The 18,797-nt window shown below is 40.2% G+C and overlaps 1 protein-coding gene across 3 annotated transcripts in view; it reads right to left on the reverse strand.

The window, feature by feature from the left end:
• CSMD3 (CUB and Sushi multiple domains 3) overlaps positions 1-18,797 on the reverse strand; it is a gene marked incomplete at both ends in the record, with an annotated part of 652,566 nt that overhangs the window by 284,199 nt on the left and 349,570 nt on the right. For all 3 annotated transcript variants that reach the window (XM_080610435.1, XM_080610434.1, XM_080610433.1), the window contains 2 exons: positions 3,636-3,830; positions 17,584-17,910. In XM_080610435.1, coding sequence (XP_080466561.1) covers positions 3,636-3,830; positions 17,584-17,910 — 522 coding nt within the window. The remainder of the gene's footprint in view (positions 1-3,635; positions 3,831-17,583; positions 17,911-18,797) is intronic.

Raw genomic sequence — 18,797 nt, forward strand, 5'->3', positions numbered from 1 at the left:
ACGGGCTCAAATTTAAGCAGGGGAAGTTTAGATTGGGTATAAGGAAGAAATTCTTTACTGAGAGGGTGGTGAGGCACTGGAATTGGTTGCCAGGGAAGTTGTGAATGCTCCATCCCTGGTGGTGTTCAAGGCCAGGTTGGACAGAACCTTGGGCGACATGGTTTAGTATGAGGTGTCCCTGCCCATGGCAAAGGGGTTGGATCTAGATGATCTTAAGATCCTTTCCAACTTTCCAAGTATTCTATGATTCTATGATTAAAATTCTTTCTTCTGTTCTCAAAATTCTATTTTTATCAGACCTATCTATATGTCTACATATATTTCAGTGCCTTACACAAGCAGGCAGATGCAAAATTCATTGCTTCCTCAAAATGTCAGCCATGAGAAGTAGGTAGCAAGTTCTGTGGACAGTGCTAAATCATACAAAGCAACAAGTAAAACTGAACCATCTACATCACTCTCTTTTCCATTACCATCTGTTATCTGGTACAGATGTTCACTGATGAAACCTGGACGAGAACAAAGATTTATTTGTCAAAGAGTTCTCAACATCACAGTATCAAGCACTGGATATCACTTATAGCAGATGAAATCCTACTAAAACTACTTATTTTTCCTGTGTTATAGAAAGAAGAATTGAACTAACTGGATAAGTGGACTTTCCAGGTTTAGCTTAAGGAGATTACCAAGCAAGAATCTTATATCTCATTTTATCTCCTCATTGAGGAAATGATGTTTTTCAGGGCATTCAAAACTTTTACTCTTTTACAGCTCTCTTTCCACAAAATGTTCTGGCCATATCAATTCCACTCCTGGAGTGAGGGCACAATATTCTGGAGAGCAGAACTTTTTAACACTACTGAGATGTAAAAGGTATCATTGATCAGATTCTAAGCTGCAAACTCCAGTAGAATGTGTTAGGATACGGTGCCTTAGGGTTGAATAAACAGATACATTATTAAACTAAGGACCTTTGTCACCTTAATCTTTTCTCTTGCATGTGACATGGATATGCACCAAGAGTTGGATTTGTTCATCTACACAAATAATTAGAGAATAACATGATGAACTTTATTGTGGCCTTTCAATATTTGAAGGGGGCTTGCAAGAAAGAGAGACTTTTCATCAAGGCCTGTAGTGACAGGAAAATGAATAACAGTTTTAAACTAAAAGAGCATAGATTCACACTGGATATAAAGAAGACAATCTTTAACATGAGGGTGGTGAGGCACTGGAACAAGTGGCCTAGAAGTTGAGGACGCTCCATACCTGGAAGAGTTTAATGTTAGATTGGACAGGACTTTCAGGAACCTGATTTAGTGCAAAATATCTCTGTCTATGGCAGGGAGATTGGACTAGATGATATTTTAAGGTCCCTTCCAACCCGAAGTATTCTATGATTCTATGAGGACATAATGCTATTGCTGCAAAGATGGTGTGATGTAAATTACTACTGCATGTAGATTTAATATAGACTTGATCCAGTTTCCAGTGAAGACAAGGGATTGCCTTAATCTAATTTAACAATGAATTGGTAAGGGACTTTATTCACTGAGGTGGTGAAAGAAGGATGAAAAGTGAATTCTGCTCCAGTAGTATGTTTAAAGACATAATAGCCTACTTTGTAGGAGCAAAAAGGTTTCTAAAAGCTATAAAAAGCTTCAGAATTCAATATGCTGCAAACATTTCTAAATATGCAGATTTATTTTATTTTTTTTACTTACTGATGGTTTTGAGTGTTTCTTTCCTTTTACTTTAAAGTCACCATTTACATACCAACTTCAGCAAAGAGTACCAGTCAAACAATAAGGTATTTAAACTCATATTCACCTCAGCAACCAGAAGATTAACTGTCCAGCATTCATCATCCCTGCATTTTATTGTGTATAACCACTTATACATATTCATAATACATATGAAGCATATAATCTTCAAAATATATCACTAAGAATAGGAATACCAGATGGCCTTATTCTGAGCCAGTATACTACCATTGCTGGCATACAGTGTTGCTAAACTTGTACACAGGTCCATTTTCTCACAAAACTGTTGAAGATTATCTTTGTAATACAAAAAAGGAACTTACAGAAATACTTCTATGAATATTACATTAAAAATAATGCTCATTTTAAGATTGCCTAAATTCAGAGTAATTTCTCTATTAGGGATCTGACAATAATAGACTGTTTTGCTGTTTTGGGGTTTGTTTTTTTTTGAAAGATCTTTATTGCACTTCTCCTGATTATGGTTCTTCCCGATTCCTGCAGCGCAAGATTCAACAGAATTTTTTTATTTGACTTTCACCATCTGATGCTGAAGACCTATGAGTCCGTCCCTTCAGAGTAGCTGGGTGACTGGCCTTATTTTAAAGAGCCTTGGCTTTTAAAAAATAAAACTCTCCAGTCATCTTGCCAAAAGACTGTTTCCTTGACCTTTTTTACATTGATTTTCAGCTCCTATTTTTCCCCTTTAGGTGAAAGGATCATAAAATATTGACAATTAATGAAGCAAAGATTGTATTTTTTATACTTATTAGCATAAATAACTCCAAGGAAATATGCATAACACTGTGTTTTAGAGGTTGTGATGTATGGAAGTATGTAATTTGTATACATAGGAAGACGAATTGCTGTAAGAATCTTCCCTAGCCTAGGTGTCACTGTGGATAAAAGAAACATAAACACTGCAACAGTTTCTTAAAACCTCTCAAATCGTTTTACATACCAAAGCCAAAGACCTAAAAAGAGATTAATATCTTCTTTCTAATCTAATATTCTATCAGCAAACTTCACTGAGCACTCAAACGATTTTAAATTGTTGATTTGTCTGAAGCAGGAAGTCAAAAGCTTTATTTTGAAGAAAATCTTCTAAATGAAACTAGGTGAAAAAAAAACCCCCAAACATACTAGACTTCTTCACTCCTTAATAAACTTGAGTGCCAAGATGAACAAGAGATTTAAATATTAAACAACAGAAACCTTCAATATACTAAAATAAGATTCACTGAAAAGAGAAGGATGTTCTTATTTTCTTCTTCCCTGCTATTTATTTCTCCAAGCTACTAACAAGGCAAATCATGATAATTGGACTGCAATTCAAAAATACAGAGATGAATGTTACTGGTGTATTGCTAGCACTGAAGCCCATTGCTTTAAACAGTTTCCCAAATCGGACGAATACATGCTTTAAAAAGAACAAAAAAATATATATAAATAAATAAAAGGTAGAAGTGATCCTTTCAAGCATAAAACGTATTTGGGCAATTGTAGTTCCACCAGTGCCAAATGAGAGCTATCTGAAAATACGAACAGTGCAAAACTATTACCATTCCAGTTCTAATAAGTTTCCTAGATGAGCCTTCATTGTTACAGAGGTTATAAAGGAGTGTTCACATCACTGATGTTTATACCTATTTTTTTGTGTGTTTTTCCTCTGTTCTTGCAACAGCTATAAAAAAAAATTCACTCCTGCAGACAGGCTTTTAACAACAGCTCATGCCTTACTAGACTCCTTTATTAAGGACTAGGTTTTACAGGAGCTTTTTGCTATCTGCTTGCAAAAATCTGAACTTGATTTGATGACAACTTAAAAGAACTTACATCAATTTCTGAATTAGAAAGAAGTATTATACGTACCTCCACATTTAGGAATAGGTCCACTCCACATTACTTTTCCATCCACTAGCATGCAAGTAATTGTTTCAGTTCCTTGTGTTTTAATAAATCCTTCCTCACATATAACCGAAATCGAGCTCCCCAGCTGAAAGTTGTCACCAAAACGTCGAGCGTTGATTGGAACTCCAGGATCAGGGCACTCATTATGTCCAAATGCTTTTCAACAGAGGAAAAAAAAAAAAAAAGAAGAAATGCACAGGGGAATACTGTGATAACTCTTGCAAGTAAAATAACATTTTTAGGATTTTATACTGCTAGTAAGAACAAACAATTTATATTAGGAAACAGTAAGAAACAAAAGCTTGACCAACAGCAGAAAATGTATTAAAAAAAGGCTTAAAATATGATAAAGTTATACCAGCATGAATCTTAGTTTGTACAGCTAGGTGCTGGCAGATTTCAATGATGGCTAAGTTATTGTTTTCAACAGCCTGTCCTATCGAACGTTACAATGGGCCAGAAGCTTCCATCAGAAAGGCAGCATTTATGGTATAGTAACTTCCGTCATCTTTTCCATTTTCAATTCACTGTCACAAACATTCAAGCCCTAATGACCTCAGTGGGCCTGATATTGCTATAGTCTGGTTTGTTTCCTGCATGGATACCTGGTGAACAGCTACAAAACGGTAATGTTGGCAAAGAAAGAAAACCTGAAACTTTAACCATATATTTAAGGTCAATGTATCATGCACAAATCTCTCCAAAATGTAAAGTTCTTCTACAGGCAAATTAAACTTCTGTAATTTCACCATATATATATATACTATAACAAAGATAGTCTATGTCTCTTCTACAGAATGTACCTTAAGCTGGGTGAACAAACATGCTCATCTTCCTAACAGACATGAGCAAAGTCATATGTACAGCCTTAAAATATATGCATTAATTAGTTATTGTATTTTTATGTTTTATTTATTAAGAACACTGCACATAAATCTTAGGTTTTTTAAAAACTTAAGGTTGATTTTTCAGTGATAACAAATATTATAAGCACAATATTCACTTTCCTCAGATGTAATGACTGAAAATTAAATCTTCATAAATAGCCTATTTCCTAAAAAGATAATTTTCACAATATTTTTCTGAAGTTTTACTAATGTGTCTGCATACAAAACATATCCAAACTCCCTATAAAATTTAACTTCGCAAAAAGATTACTCAGAAGTTGCATTACAAAAGTATTAAGAATCATAATAAGAGACAAGAGAAAGCATTCATTTATGGACATTTTGACTTAGGAAATGCCACATATATTAGGAATGAAAATAATGCTTTCATTGAGTAGTTGAATACCATTTGAGGATGGCGTTAAAAAATTATGCAATCCCACACTTTTTCATAGAGGTTACAATAACATTTTCAATACTTTATGCACAGCCATCATGTTTAGTGAGGGGATTGATTGTCTGTTTTTCTTCCTACCTTCAGGCAACATAGACATAGATTTTCAATACTGTAATCTGTAAATGTAGATAAATGGTGACTCAAGGTATAGCTTGCTTGTGTATGACACCAGTTTATTAAGTCTGCAAAATCAATTCATTGTTCTATATTTCAGCTCCAGAACTGAGAGTTGTGGCTGCTACTGCTGCTCCTACGAAAGCAATTGTACTGTATAGGATGCTATGAAAGGTAAGAGAGTGAAAGTCAACCCTTCTCAACAATAGTCTCTCTCTCAGCCTAGCCTGGCCACAGTTTCATTAATGATGAGCAAAATTCAGCCTGCCTATACTTCTGAAAAGCATCCTGGTGAACCTGTAATATTATATACAATCCGTAAGCTGAAAAGAAAAATAACACATGGGCATATCACCACCAATCATCAAGAAACTATGGAAATGTTCCTTACGCAATATTACATGTAAAGAAGAGATCCAGTGTCCTGGGTTCAACAGTACCACTCATTTTTCTCCTTTTTAGTAGCTGGTGCAGTGCTGTGTTTTCAACTTTAGCCTGAGACCAGCACTGATAACACCAATTTTTTAGTTCCTGCTAAGGGATGTTTACTCTGATTAAGGTCTTTTCAGTCTCATGCTCTGCCAGGCAGGAGAGGCACAAGAAGCCGGAAGGAAGCAGAGACAGGACACCTGACCCAAACTAGCCAAAGAGGTATTCCATAACACAGAACATCATGCCCAGTATTTAAATTGGGGGGGAGTTACCCGGAAGGCCCACATCTCTGCTCGGGTCAGGCTGGGTATCGGTTGGTGGCTGTTGAGCAATTGTATTCTCTCCCCTTGTTATTTCCCTTATCATTATTATTATTGGTGGTAGCAGTAGTAGTTTGTGTTATACCTTAGTTACTGGACTGTTCTCATCTCAACCCGTGGGAGTTACATCCTTTCCATTCTCCTCCCCATCCCTCTGGGAGCAGGGGGAGGAATTCTGCTTGTTTCTGGGTTGCCAGCTGGGTTTAAAACCACAACATCCAGCTTTCTTGTGCTTCTTTGATTGTACAGGTTTTTTAAGTAGGATCTGGAAAAATGCCAGGCAGCATAACTGTAGCACAAGGTAATGTTGAAGTACTTTGCTGACATCATCTACCTGGATTTGTGCAAAGCGTTTGACACTGTCCCACATGACATCCTTGTCTCTAAATTGGAGAGACATCAATTTGATGGGTGGACCACTTGGTGGATAAAGAACTGGCTGGATGGCCGCATGCAAAGAGTTGTGGTCAATGGCTCGATGTCCGGCTGGAGACCCATAACAAGTGGTGTCCCTCAGGGATCGGTGTTGGGACCAGTCTTGTTCAACATCTTTGTCGGTGTCATGGACAGTGGGATCGAGTGCGCCCTCAGCAAGTTTGCCGATGACACCAAGCTGTGTGGTTCGGTTGATACGCCGGAGGGAAGGGATGCCATCCAGAGGGACCTCGACACGCTTGTGAGGTGGGCTGATGCCAACCTGATGAAGTTCAACCATGCCAAGTGCAAGGTCCTACACCTGGGTCAGGGCAATGCCAGGCACAGCTACAGGTGGAGCAGAGAAGAGATTCAGAACAGCCCTGCAGAGAAGGACTTGGGGGTGTTGGTCAATGAAAAAATGAACATGAGCCGGCAGTGTGCGCTCGCAGCCCAGAATACCAACCGTATCCTGGGCTGCATCAAAAGGAGCATGACCAGCAGGTCGAAGGAGGTGATCCTGCCTCTCTACTCTGCTCTCGTCAGACCTCATTTGGAGTATTGTGTGCAGTTCTGGTGTCCTCAACATAAAAAGGACATGGAACTGTTGGAACAAGTCCAGAGGAGGGCCACGAGGATGATCAGGGGAGTGGAGCACCTCCCGTATGAAGACAGGCTGAGAAAGTTGGGGCTGTTCAGCCTGGAGAAGAGGCGGCTGCGTGGAGACCTCATCGCAGCCTTCCAGTATCTGAAGGTGCTGGGGATGGACTCTTCATCAGGGACTGTAGTGACAGGACAAGGGGTAATGGGTTCAAACTTGAACAGGGGAAGTTTAGATTGGATATAAGGAAGAAATTCTTTACTGAGAGGGTGGTGAGGCACTGGAATGGGTTGCCCAGGGAGGTTGTGAATGCTCCATCCTTGGCGGTGTTCAAGGCCAGGTTGGATGAGACCTTGGGTGACATGGTTTAGTGTGAGGTGTCCCTGCCCATGGCAGTGGGGTTGGAACTAGATGATCTTAAGGTCCTTTCCAACCCTAACTATTCTATGATTCTATGATTCTACTTTCAGTTTTGATATTAACTTAGATAGATGTTAAAACTTGCATTTTGCATCAAAAAAAAAAAAAAAAAAAAGTGAAGGGAACAAACTGCAGAGATCTCAAGAGATAGGAAGGCAGGAATGAAGCTAACCGTAACTCATCTGGTCTGAAGTGTGCTTTGAAAGGTCCTTGGAAATAGGGCCAGAAAGGAGTGGTCCACTAGTGTGATTGTTTTGGTAGATTGCCCTACAAAGAGTTTTAGCTGGTAAGTCTAGCAATGGCTCTGAAGTAAATGTAACCCTCTCAGAGGAAAATATCAGAGAAGAAACAAAAGTTAAGAGAACATAAACTAATAATAGATATTTCGTTAAAAAGGATTTTGAAAGTTTGTTTGAAGCTACGCAAAAACTAGTTGTCAGTACCATCACAGGTAAACTCATACTTCTGTGTAGAACATAACAGTTTGAAGAACTCTATCTTGTGAAGTACTGAGATCGAAAAGCCCATCAGGAGGGAGTGCTAGCAAAAATGTGCCATGATGGACATACCCTATTACAGCAATAAAATAAAGAAGTCTTTGGATATCAAATTAGCATCTGAGATTGTCAATGTCTTGGCCTAGTGAACTGAAATCACTTGAGTAACTAGGCTGATGTCAGAGGCCCACAGTCTGACCTTTGGCGTATCGCTATGTAGTTCATAGGGTTATAACTTTTTCTACATAAAGCACAATTAAACAGTTAGAATGAAAATAGCAACAACAAAAACAACAAATCTGCATAACTTGCTGTCCTGGGTTCAGCAGTGGCAGTCAGTTTTTTGTTTTTTTTTTCCTTCTTAGTAGCTGTTGCAGTGCTGTGTTTTTGACTTTTGGCTTGGGAACAAAAAAAACTGATAACACCGATGTTTAGACTGACCAAGGATTTTGTGAGTCTCATGCTCTGCCAGGGAGGAGGAGGGGCCGGGAGGAAGCGGGGACAGGACACCTGACCCAGACTGGCCAAGGAGGTGTTCCATACCACAGCACGTCATGCCAGGGGATGGAACTGGGAGCTACCCGGAAGGGCACGTCCCGCTTGTCGGGCGGGCTGTCTTTTCCGGCGGGCGGTATCGTATTCTCTTCCCTTGTTATTTCTCTTGTCGTTGTTATTGTTGGTGGCGGCAGTGGTGATTTGTGTTATACCTTAGTTATTAAACTGTTCTTATCTCAACCCGTGGGAGCTGCATTCTTTTGATTCTCCTCCCCGTCCCTCCAGAAGCGGAGGGAAGAAAGGTTGGGGGGGGGGGGGGGGGGGGCAGTAGACTGCGTGGTTCTGATTTACAGCTTGGGCTTAAACCACGACAGTTCTTTTGGCGCCCAACGTGGGGCACGAAGGGTTGAGATAACGACAGATCTGACCGGAGTGTGTCTAATCGTATTTGTGATAAGCATTCAGTGTTTTGGATTGATAGTCACTTGTCACAATGCTGATTTATTGGCTCTCAAAGTTGTTGTTTTTGATCTCAGAGTCTCAATATGCCGTAGGTTACTTAGAGCCGGTATTTGCTGTGTTAGTGTTTTTCAAGTGTGGGGCTTGGGCTAAGGTTATTGTCTCATTATATTTTATGGTAATGACTTGTAATACAATAGAAAAATTGATCATGAAACTGATCTGGCTTATGTTCCCAGTGTGGTCACCACCTTTATACTTTGGGAGGTATATAATACAAATGCTTAGCAACTATACATCTTTTTTCTCCTTCCTGGGTGGTCAACCTATGAAGGAGACATTCTTTTACCCTCCCAGTGCCCCTTCCAGACCGTTTACAGCATCGTTTGAGAGTTTTGAAGTTTTTGAGTGGCCTTTTAATATTGTTGAGACCTGTTTGCTGATTGTGATGGGGGTCACCATGTTGGCACGCATACAGAGTGTGTTTTGTCCACAACCATTACGTCTGATCTCAAGAGTTAAGCAGAGTCGGGTTTGGGCCTTGTCTGGGGTTAGACGACAAAATAGGGGGACCGAGAGATTTTCCCCGAGGCTGGACAGCCATGAGTGGCAGGGTGTGTGGGATAGTATGGGCAAGTATCTAGGTCAGTGGGCCCCTCCAGTGTTTTGGAACTTCACCACCATTGAGTGCTGCTGTACCGGACATGCTAGAACTTCAGTATGAACTGGAGTCAAAGGCAGCCAAGTGGTATGCCACGATTGATATTGCCAATGCATTCTTCTCAATTCCTTTGGCAGCAGAATGCAGGCCACAGTTTGCTTTTACTTGGAGGGGCGTCCAGTACACTTGGAACCGACTGCCCCAGGGGTGGAAACACAGCCCTACCATCTGCCATGGACTGATTCAGAATGCACTGGAACAGGGGCAAGCTCCAGAACACCTGCAGTACATTGATGACATTATTGTGTGGGGTGATACAGCGGAAGAAGTCTTTGAGAAAGGGAGGAAAATAATCCAAATCCTGCTGAAAGCTGGTTTTGCCATAAAACGGAGTAAGGTCAAGGGACCTGCACAGGAGATTCAATTTTTGGGAATAAAATGGCAAGATGGACGTCGCCAGATCCCTACAGATGTGATCAACAAAATAATAGCAATGTCTCCACCAACTAATAAGAAAGAAACACAAGCTTTCTTGGGTGCTGTGGGGTTCTGGAGAATGCACATCCCGAATTACAGTTCGATTGTAAGCCCTCTCTATCATGTAACCCGGAAGAAGAACGATTTTAAATGGGGCCCTGAGCAACAACAAGCCTTTGAGCAAATTAAACGTGAGATAGTTCATGCAGTAGCCCTTGGACCAGTCCGGAATGGGCCAGATGTAAAAAATGTACTGTACACCGCAGCTGGGGAGAATGGTCCTACCTGGAGCCTCTGGCAGAAAGCTCCAGGGGAGACTCGAGGTCGACCCCTCGGCTTTTGGAGTCGGGGATACAAAGGATCTGAGGCCAGCTATACCCCAACTGAGAAAGAGATACTGGCAGCCTATGAAGGGGTTCGAGCTGCTTCGGAGGTGATTGGCACTGAAGCACAGCTCCTCCTGGCACCCAGGTTGCCCGTTCTGGGCTGGATGTTCAAAGGCAGGGTCTCCTCTACACATCATGCAACCGATGCGACATGGAGTAAATGGGCTGCACTAATTACACAACGAGCTCGAATAGGAAATCCCAGTCGTCCAGGCATTCTAGAAGTCATCATGGACTGGCCAGAGGGCAAAGATTTTGGAATGTCACCAGAGGAGGAGGTGATGCGTGCTGAAGAGGCCCCACCATATAATAAACTATCAGAAAGTGAAAAGCAATATGCCTTGTTTACTGATGGGTCCTGCCGTATTGTGGGAAAACATCGGAGATGGAAGGCAGCTGTATGGAATCCTCAACGGCAAGTTGCAGAAACTGCTGAAGGAGAGGGTGAATCGAGTCAGTTTGCCGAGGTGAAAGCCATCCAGCTGGCCCTGGACATTGCTGAACGAGAAAAGTGGCCAGTACTTTATCTCTATACTGACTCATGGATGGTGGCAAATGCCCTGTGGGGGTGGTTGCAGCAATGGAAGCAGAGCAACTGGCAACGCAGAGGTAAACCCATCTGGGCTGCTGCACTGTGGCAAGATATCGCTGCCCGGGTGCAGAACCTGGTGGTGAAGGTACGTCATGTAGACGCCCATGTACCCAAGAGTCGGGCCACTGAGGAACACCAGAACAACCAACAAGTGGACAAAGCTGCTAAGATTGAAGTGGCTCAGATGGACTTAGATTGGCAACATAAAGGTGAATTATTTTTGGCCCGGTGGGCCCATGACACTTCAGGTCATCAGGGCAGAGATGCAACATACAGATGGGCCCGTGATCGAGGGGTGGACTTAACAATGGACACTATTGCCCGGGTTATTCACGAGTGTGAAACATGTGCTGCAATTAAACAAGCCAAACGCTTAAAGCCTCTTTGGTATGGAGGACGATGGCTGAAGTATAAATATGGGGAGGCCTGGCAAATTGATTATATCACACTCCCACCAACCCGCCAAGGCAAGCGCCATGTGCTTACCATGGTGGAAGCAACCACCGGATGGCTGGAAACATACGCTGTGCCCCACGCCACTGCCAGGAACACTATCCTGGGCCTTGAGAACCAGATTTTGTGGCGACATGGCACCCCAGAAAGAATTGAATCAGACAATGGGACTCATTTCCGGAATAACCTTATAGACACTTGGGCCAAAGAGCATGGCATTGAGTGGGTATATCACATCCCCTACCATGCACCAGCCTCTGGGAAAATCGAACGGTATAATGGGCTGTTAAAAACTACACTGAGAGCAATGGGTGGGGGAACTTTCAAGCATTGGGATACACACTTACCAAAGGCCACCTGGTTGGTCAACACCAGAGGATCTGCCAACAGGGCTGGCCCAGCCCAGTCAGAACTTTTACATATTGTAGAGGGGGACAAAGTTCCTGTGGTGCACATGAAGAATTTGCTGGGGAAGACAGTCTGGGTTATTCCTGCTTCAGGTAAAGGCAAACCCACTCGTGGGATTGCTTTTGCTCAGGGACCTGGATATACTTGGTGGGTAATGCGGGAAGATGGGGAAGTCCGATGCGTACCTCAAGGGGATTTGATTTTAGGGGAAAACAGACAATGAACTCAATTGTACGCTGTTGCCTGCTATAGTCCATCAACTAGAAGTCTGCAGGGCACCAGCGACTGGCTCTGACTTCCCTCCGACCATCATCCCAACAGAGAATGAACTTTGATAGAACCGGATGAGTTCTACAGTAAAGGAATGATCAGCATCAGCAGGCAACGATCCAACACTGCATACAGCTTCTTCTGCCCTGAAAGACTGTTCCAAGAGATGGAGCCCAACATCATGAACCGAATGGACTCAGTAGCTTTATAGGAATTGGTCCGTGCACTAAGATAACAGTGCACCGAGATGAGAGTGAGGGTATATGGAAAATGTGGGATCTGAGCATGACGTGAATGGTATGGAACAAGGGGTGGATACTGTCCTGGGTTCAGCAGTGGCAGTCAGTTTTTTGTTTTTTTTTTCCTTCTTAGTAGCTGTTGCAGTACTGTGTTTTTGACTTTTGGCTTGGGAACAAAAAAAACTGATAACACCGATGTTTAGACTGACCAAGGATTTTGTGAGTCTCATGCTCTGCCAGGGAGGAGGAGGGGCCGGGAGGAAGCGGGGACAGGACACCTGACCCAGACTGGCCAAGGAGGTGTTCCATACCACAGCACGTCATGCCAGGGGATGGAACTGGGAGCTACCCGGAAGGGCACGTCCCGCTGGTCGGGTGGGCTGTCTTTTCCGGCGGGCGGTATCGTATTCTCTTGTCGTTGTTATTGTTGGTGGCGGCAGTGGTGATTTGTGTTATACCTTAGTTATTAAACTGTTCTTATCTCAACCCGTGGGAGCTGCATTCTTTTGATTCTCCTCCCCGTCCCTCCAGAAGCGGAGGGAAGAAGGGGGGGGGGGGGGGGGGGGGGGGGCAGTAGACTGCGTGGTTCTGATTTACAGCTTGGGCTTAAACCACGACACTTGCAGAAACAAGAGACATAAATTTATAGAGAAATATTTGCCCAGCACCTCCTACACCCCAATCAATGAGCAGCAGCTAAAAACAGTCCAATGACTAGCAAAAATAAAACAATCTGACAGATGCTATCCACCTCAAAACACTCATCCATCTCAGCCTGAAGAAAGGTTGGCATGACTCTGGCTTCTGGAATGCCTGCCCATGGAGGACCTACAGGGACCCTGGGACCAAACTTTCAAGGCTGGAGCTGACACACTTCCTCCCAGCTACTGATAACTTGTGATTCTACCAGTGAGAAAACAGGAGATAATCACTCACAACTTTGCAGTCTTCTTCAACTCCTTTGTCACAGAAAATACCCATTCTCTATCATATGGCATCAACTGGCTATGCTACTTGCATGGCTATGCTACTGCATAGGAATTAATGTGTGCATGTTATCTGTCCTGAACTAAACTAGGAAATCCAGACTGAAGCAGAGAGACTATTCAGCTTCATTGCTTTTAATTTATGTGACCATCTTCAGATCCTATGTTTAGTTCTGATCAACATAATTGAGGAAAGATGTAAATAAAGTGGGAAGCATTCATAAAGGAGTCACAAATATGATAAGAGGCCCAGGTTTCCCTTTAAATTAGGGAGTTCAATGCATATAGCTTATTAGAGTGAAGATTAAGGGACGACTGAGTTTATAAATACCTTCAGAATGACCAGGAATGTTGATTAAGGGCACCTGGGTTGGGGATATAACCTGCAAGCAAGGAGCCAGGAGCCAGGTGTAAGTATGCAGTTCTGTAGCAACTTAAACCAATATAATTTCAGGTCACTATGTTTCTGTTTTCTGCTGTACCCAGAAAGGCACTCTCCTGCTTCATGCCCCCTTTTGCATCAAGTAGTGCATAGCCAGCTATAGTTAAACCAATACAAGGATCTGACCAAGCTAAAAATCACAGCCTTTGTATTTCCTATTCTTTCGGTTACTGGAACATTCTCTGCAAAATCCATTTTCAAGTCACATATTTCTATGGGCTTGTCCCAAAATTTAACTCATTAGAGATCTTTGTGAAGAGAGATTCAGTGAAGTAACTCAAAGATGAATCATTTGAAATCTATTTTTTCTTTACTTCCAGAAAAAGTTGAATTTGTTTTTATTGGAATGAGAATAATTATTTGAGAACACATATGTTACCACAATATAAATAAATGTGGGATAAAAAGAGTTTCTGAGAAATACTATTTAAAAATCAGATTATGTACTAATAAGTCAGTTTTCTTCTTCTCCATACTATACCTCAATAACAGTAACAAAGTTAATTTCAGCTAGCAGCCTACAGTCTTTTTAGGAAAGATTGATCTTGTTCTACCTTTTCTGTGACATATTCTTTCTATTTTTGAAAGGGGCAAAAAGAGACTGAGAGCTCTGAAATATATAAGCTGGAGTGTTAGCAGAAAATGGATATTTTTTAATTAACTTTGAGTTTACAAATGCCAAGAAAGAGTGAAAATGATATTAATTCCTTTTTTCCTCTCTCTTGGTCTTAAACTACTTGCTATGGACAGATTACTCCTGTAATTTATCACATTGCGGCTGTCTTTACAGAAGAAAGATTAGACACATTTTCTATAGTTACTTTTACTTTTATAAGTAGATTTTAACTACAGAGTTTAATAAACACATGCACGCCTCCATTTTACAGTAAACACACACATAAAAAGAAATAAAAATGTGTTAAATACAGAAAATGCTTTTAAAAAATAATTCTTTTTGGAGCAAGTGGTTTTCATTTTACAACTGGTAAAAGTTAATATTCCATTGTTACTTCCTTATAAAAATTAAAATTTGCTACTATTGGTGCATAGTTTAAGTGACTACTAATGCAGAGATAGCATGAGCAGACTACCACATGCCCAAAGTCTGGAAATTTTTTAAAGGAACAGAATTTAATCCTGATAAGTATATTCATATGACACTGAAACACTAAACCTGAATATATAATTCTCATAATAATTCCCATAATAAAACAATATAATATTTGAGAATATCTATTTATACACAGGTCTAATTTTTATCCAAGAAGACTGCCTTAGACTCTCCAATTTATTTTTTTTTTTGTCATCACTAGATTTAGGCTTGACACCATTGAGCACATCACAGTGAAACCATGAAGAAGTAAGCAAAACTCTTAGAAATGTTGAAATTACATGAAACAGAAGAAATCATAGAGCAAATATTACAACTTTTGTTAAGAAAGATGGATCCAACATCTTACTTTCCTTACAACTGATTTCATATTTCAATAGTGTTGAATAACTGAAGAATTTCCAACATATAATAGTTATAATAGTAACATACTACAGCTCAAAGTTTAGTTTGAAATGATGAGTGGTAGCTATAGAAACCAATAAGGGAGACACTACATTTTCCTCATGCTTACATTCTGCATTTGTGAGAAAAGACACAGGGATGAAGCAGCTAAGATAGAAGGGCTGAGTGGTGAAATATCAGACAATATCAGAAAAAGAATGTTTACACAGTAATCTGGTGTCAGTTTAGCTCTTTCCTATTTAGACATCAGTATTCAAGATAAGTCTTAAGAAATATTTCTCTGGAAGACTGACAACCTAATCCAAAACAAAACAAAGAGAAAGGGGAAAAAAAAAATAAAAGTTTGGGAGGCGAACTACAATGCAATAAAATTAGAAAGCCACAGGGGGACTTAGTCCTGGCAATACTATGAAAATAATATTAATTATTAACATTCCTTGGAGAAAAACATGGAGTCTAGGTCTCTCAGTTGCCAAGATCACTTAATCTCATTTCCTCTTTGTTTAATGGATCCTTTTTTGTTTGAGTTTCAGGGTTTTTTTCAGAGTAAAACATCTTCAACATTAAACGAAACATCTTCACTCTTGAATGCTTCAGGTATCAATTAGACTTTTCAGAATATCAAAATATCCATCATCTCTTGCCTGTTTTGTCTACCCATCAGCATGGAAAAGTACTCTGATACCTCTACAATCAGGAAGGTTAAAAAAAGGGGAAAACAAGTCCAAAAATGTGAGATGGGTCAGCTCTGTCTGAAGGATATGATGGCCCTCCCAGTAGCCACTCCCTCATCCCCGTGATCCTCTACACATAGTAGCAAGCCTGACACTGGAGGCATTTCTTCCTGATTTCCTTCCAATTTCCCCAAGAAGAACAACTTGGCTAAATCTAGTCCTGCTGGGATGGCTAAATTTAAATTTACATATGCTCCCAGGAAAGTTTCACATTATATTTTGCAGTGTTATTCATGCTGTGGGCTTACATACTTCATCATCATGCCCACCCTAGCTGGAAATATATCCTGCCTGGACTTCAGTATGGGATAAATGCCAAATAACTTAATAGCAATGTAACACAGGCAGTTCTTCATATGTCTTTCAGAAGAAATGTAACAAGTTTGCCAGGAAAAAGTAAGGTGAATAAGTGACAATGCTTTTTAGTACTGGAGAAGATATTTAATGTCACCTTCAATTATTATGCTGTCAGTAAATGTAACGCCAAGTAGTAAATGTGGAGTTATTTATGGTTTTGATTAGTTTCAACCTTTTCGCCTTGCGGAGGATAGAAGAAAGTGAAACACACAGAACTACATTTTAATGGGAAACTCTCTGTTTCTGTGTAACAGATAAATTAAATACAAAAGGTTGCATTTCCAAAAGTAGGTAGGTACAATTCAGAGTGCACAAGACAGGTGCCTAGCTACTATTTACTGCAATTGCTCTGAATGGCAGTCTAAAAATTTCTCTCCCTTTGGCTGTTAGTTGAAAATGTATCAACCAGGATATAATTAATATGAACTATATACAAGCTTATAAACAAGCATACCAAACCAGAGTAACCAACAGTACATAACTATTCTTTTTAAGTTGTAATGGTGTAGCCAGGCACAACGTACAAGCATTTTACATAAGCAAGTGAGCAATTTGATCGCAAGAAGAGCAAAGCTAGACAGGTGTAGTTGCATACAAAAGGCATCCAAGTAGCAAAAAAATTGCTCAACACAAGATAAGTGTAAGGCACTGCAAACAGGGCAGACATCCTTGTGAATATACAAGGATGACTGGTAAGACAAAAAAGAACAAGGAGACTTCCTTTTCTGTGCACGGGGAAAATAGCTTAAAATCATAAGCCATAAGAAGGCAAGAGAGAGAAAAGAACACAAGCCTATTGCGATTTGACTTCTCTTATCGAAGAGCTTGTATAGCTGTTCATGTTAACCATGATGACTAGGAGCTAGCATAGACTGCAGCTATCAGCTACAGGGTATTATAGACATTCACAGCGAAACCAGCATATGAGTGTTCAAGAGAAAGTTTTGTACATGTAATGAAGGTGATTAACATTATGCAGGATTTAACCCGCAGCACAAAGTAAGCCAGCTTACTAAAGTTCTTTTACAGTCTGAAATTCTCCTGATTTAATTTTCTGAACACTCCCATTACAATGATCCCTAATGCTGTAAATGATAAATATACATGTATTTTCAGCCCTAATACTGTATTTGAAAGGCAATCTAAAGACCTAAATTAGGTATTTGTAAGTACATAGGATTTGTTTGAAGATGTATTACCGTAATGGCATTTTTACATACTTATACATATCTTCTAAACGGTATGTTGAAAAACAAAACACACACATAGATTTAGAAAATACTAGTACTCACTGTTATAAGTGATGTTAAACCCACGTCCTGACATTGAATGGTCAGCTTGAAACTCCAGACGCAAAATATGACCGTTACTGGTAAGATGGGAAGGGACTTCAGCACCAGTAAATGTTCCGATTATGGGGGAATCTGGAGAGTCACCATCTTTAACTGCAAGGAAGTCAAACTGAGATTCCAAGTCAAAGTCGTTAAAAGAGAGATGTATTCGGCTCCCAGGGTCTGAAATTATTGTCCAGATACAGTTTAAATTATTCCCATACCCCTCTGGATAATCAGGTGAAAGAACTGTTCCCATTGGTGCAGTGAAATTGGAAAGGCAAGGAACTGCCAAAAAAGAAAGAAATTAGATAATAGAATGAAACATTTCAATGAGGACTTCTCTGTTACTAAGTTTTTGTAAGAGATCCTTAAACTTGCTAATTACATCAGCTGAATAATTCAGCATTTGTTCTCATCTGTGAAGCCAGAAAGAAGGTTGTTCTTTTTTTATCTTCTTATTCCCTTCCCCTCAATAAAACTACCTCCCAAGCAGAGCCCCCAAGTAATAAAGAACATCCTCGTTGCATTGAAAGCCCACAGCAGTCCTTAAATTTTACCCATGTTCTACAATCCTGAATCACTTGGCACCACTTATTTTCTCTTTTAGGAAACTGTTTAGATAAGCAGACCTCCCACTGAGCACATTAAAGAGGCAGAAAGTTAATAGTGCCCTTGTCATTTGTTGTTCACACAGAAGCACAAGAAAATAACTATTCTCAAAGAGACACAGTGTTGTTCTGTTGTTATCAGGGTAATATTTTATAGTCAACCATTTCAGTTAAGACACACTAAATTGAGTTGCATGGATGAAAGCAACTGATTGCACTCTGAATATATTTGATCTGTACTGTTCTAGTGGGAAATTTAAGAAAAGTGTTGCCACAAACACGTGTCACAACATTAGCTCTACTTATGCTGTATAATGTAACTGAACAGAGCTATAAGCGTCTATGATGATTTAAGTGCTGAAATATGTTCATATATAATACATGGGAAAAATGTAAATAATTTAAACCCTTGATTACAATTCAGAAACTTCCAACCTAAGGAAATGCATTAAGTTATCAGATTAGCTTTAAAAAGTGAATCATACATATAATATACATAGAATCTGTTAAAAAAAAGCTAGTAATAAAGCATATATCAAATCACATAAAGACAACTTCTTTAAT

Source organism: Psittacula echo (genome assembly GCF_963264785.1).
Source record: "Psittacula echo genome assembly, chromosome: 2".
Lineage (NCBI taxonomy): Eukaryota > Metazoa > Chordata > Aves > Psittaciformes > Psittacidae > Psittacula > Psittacula echo.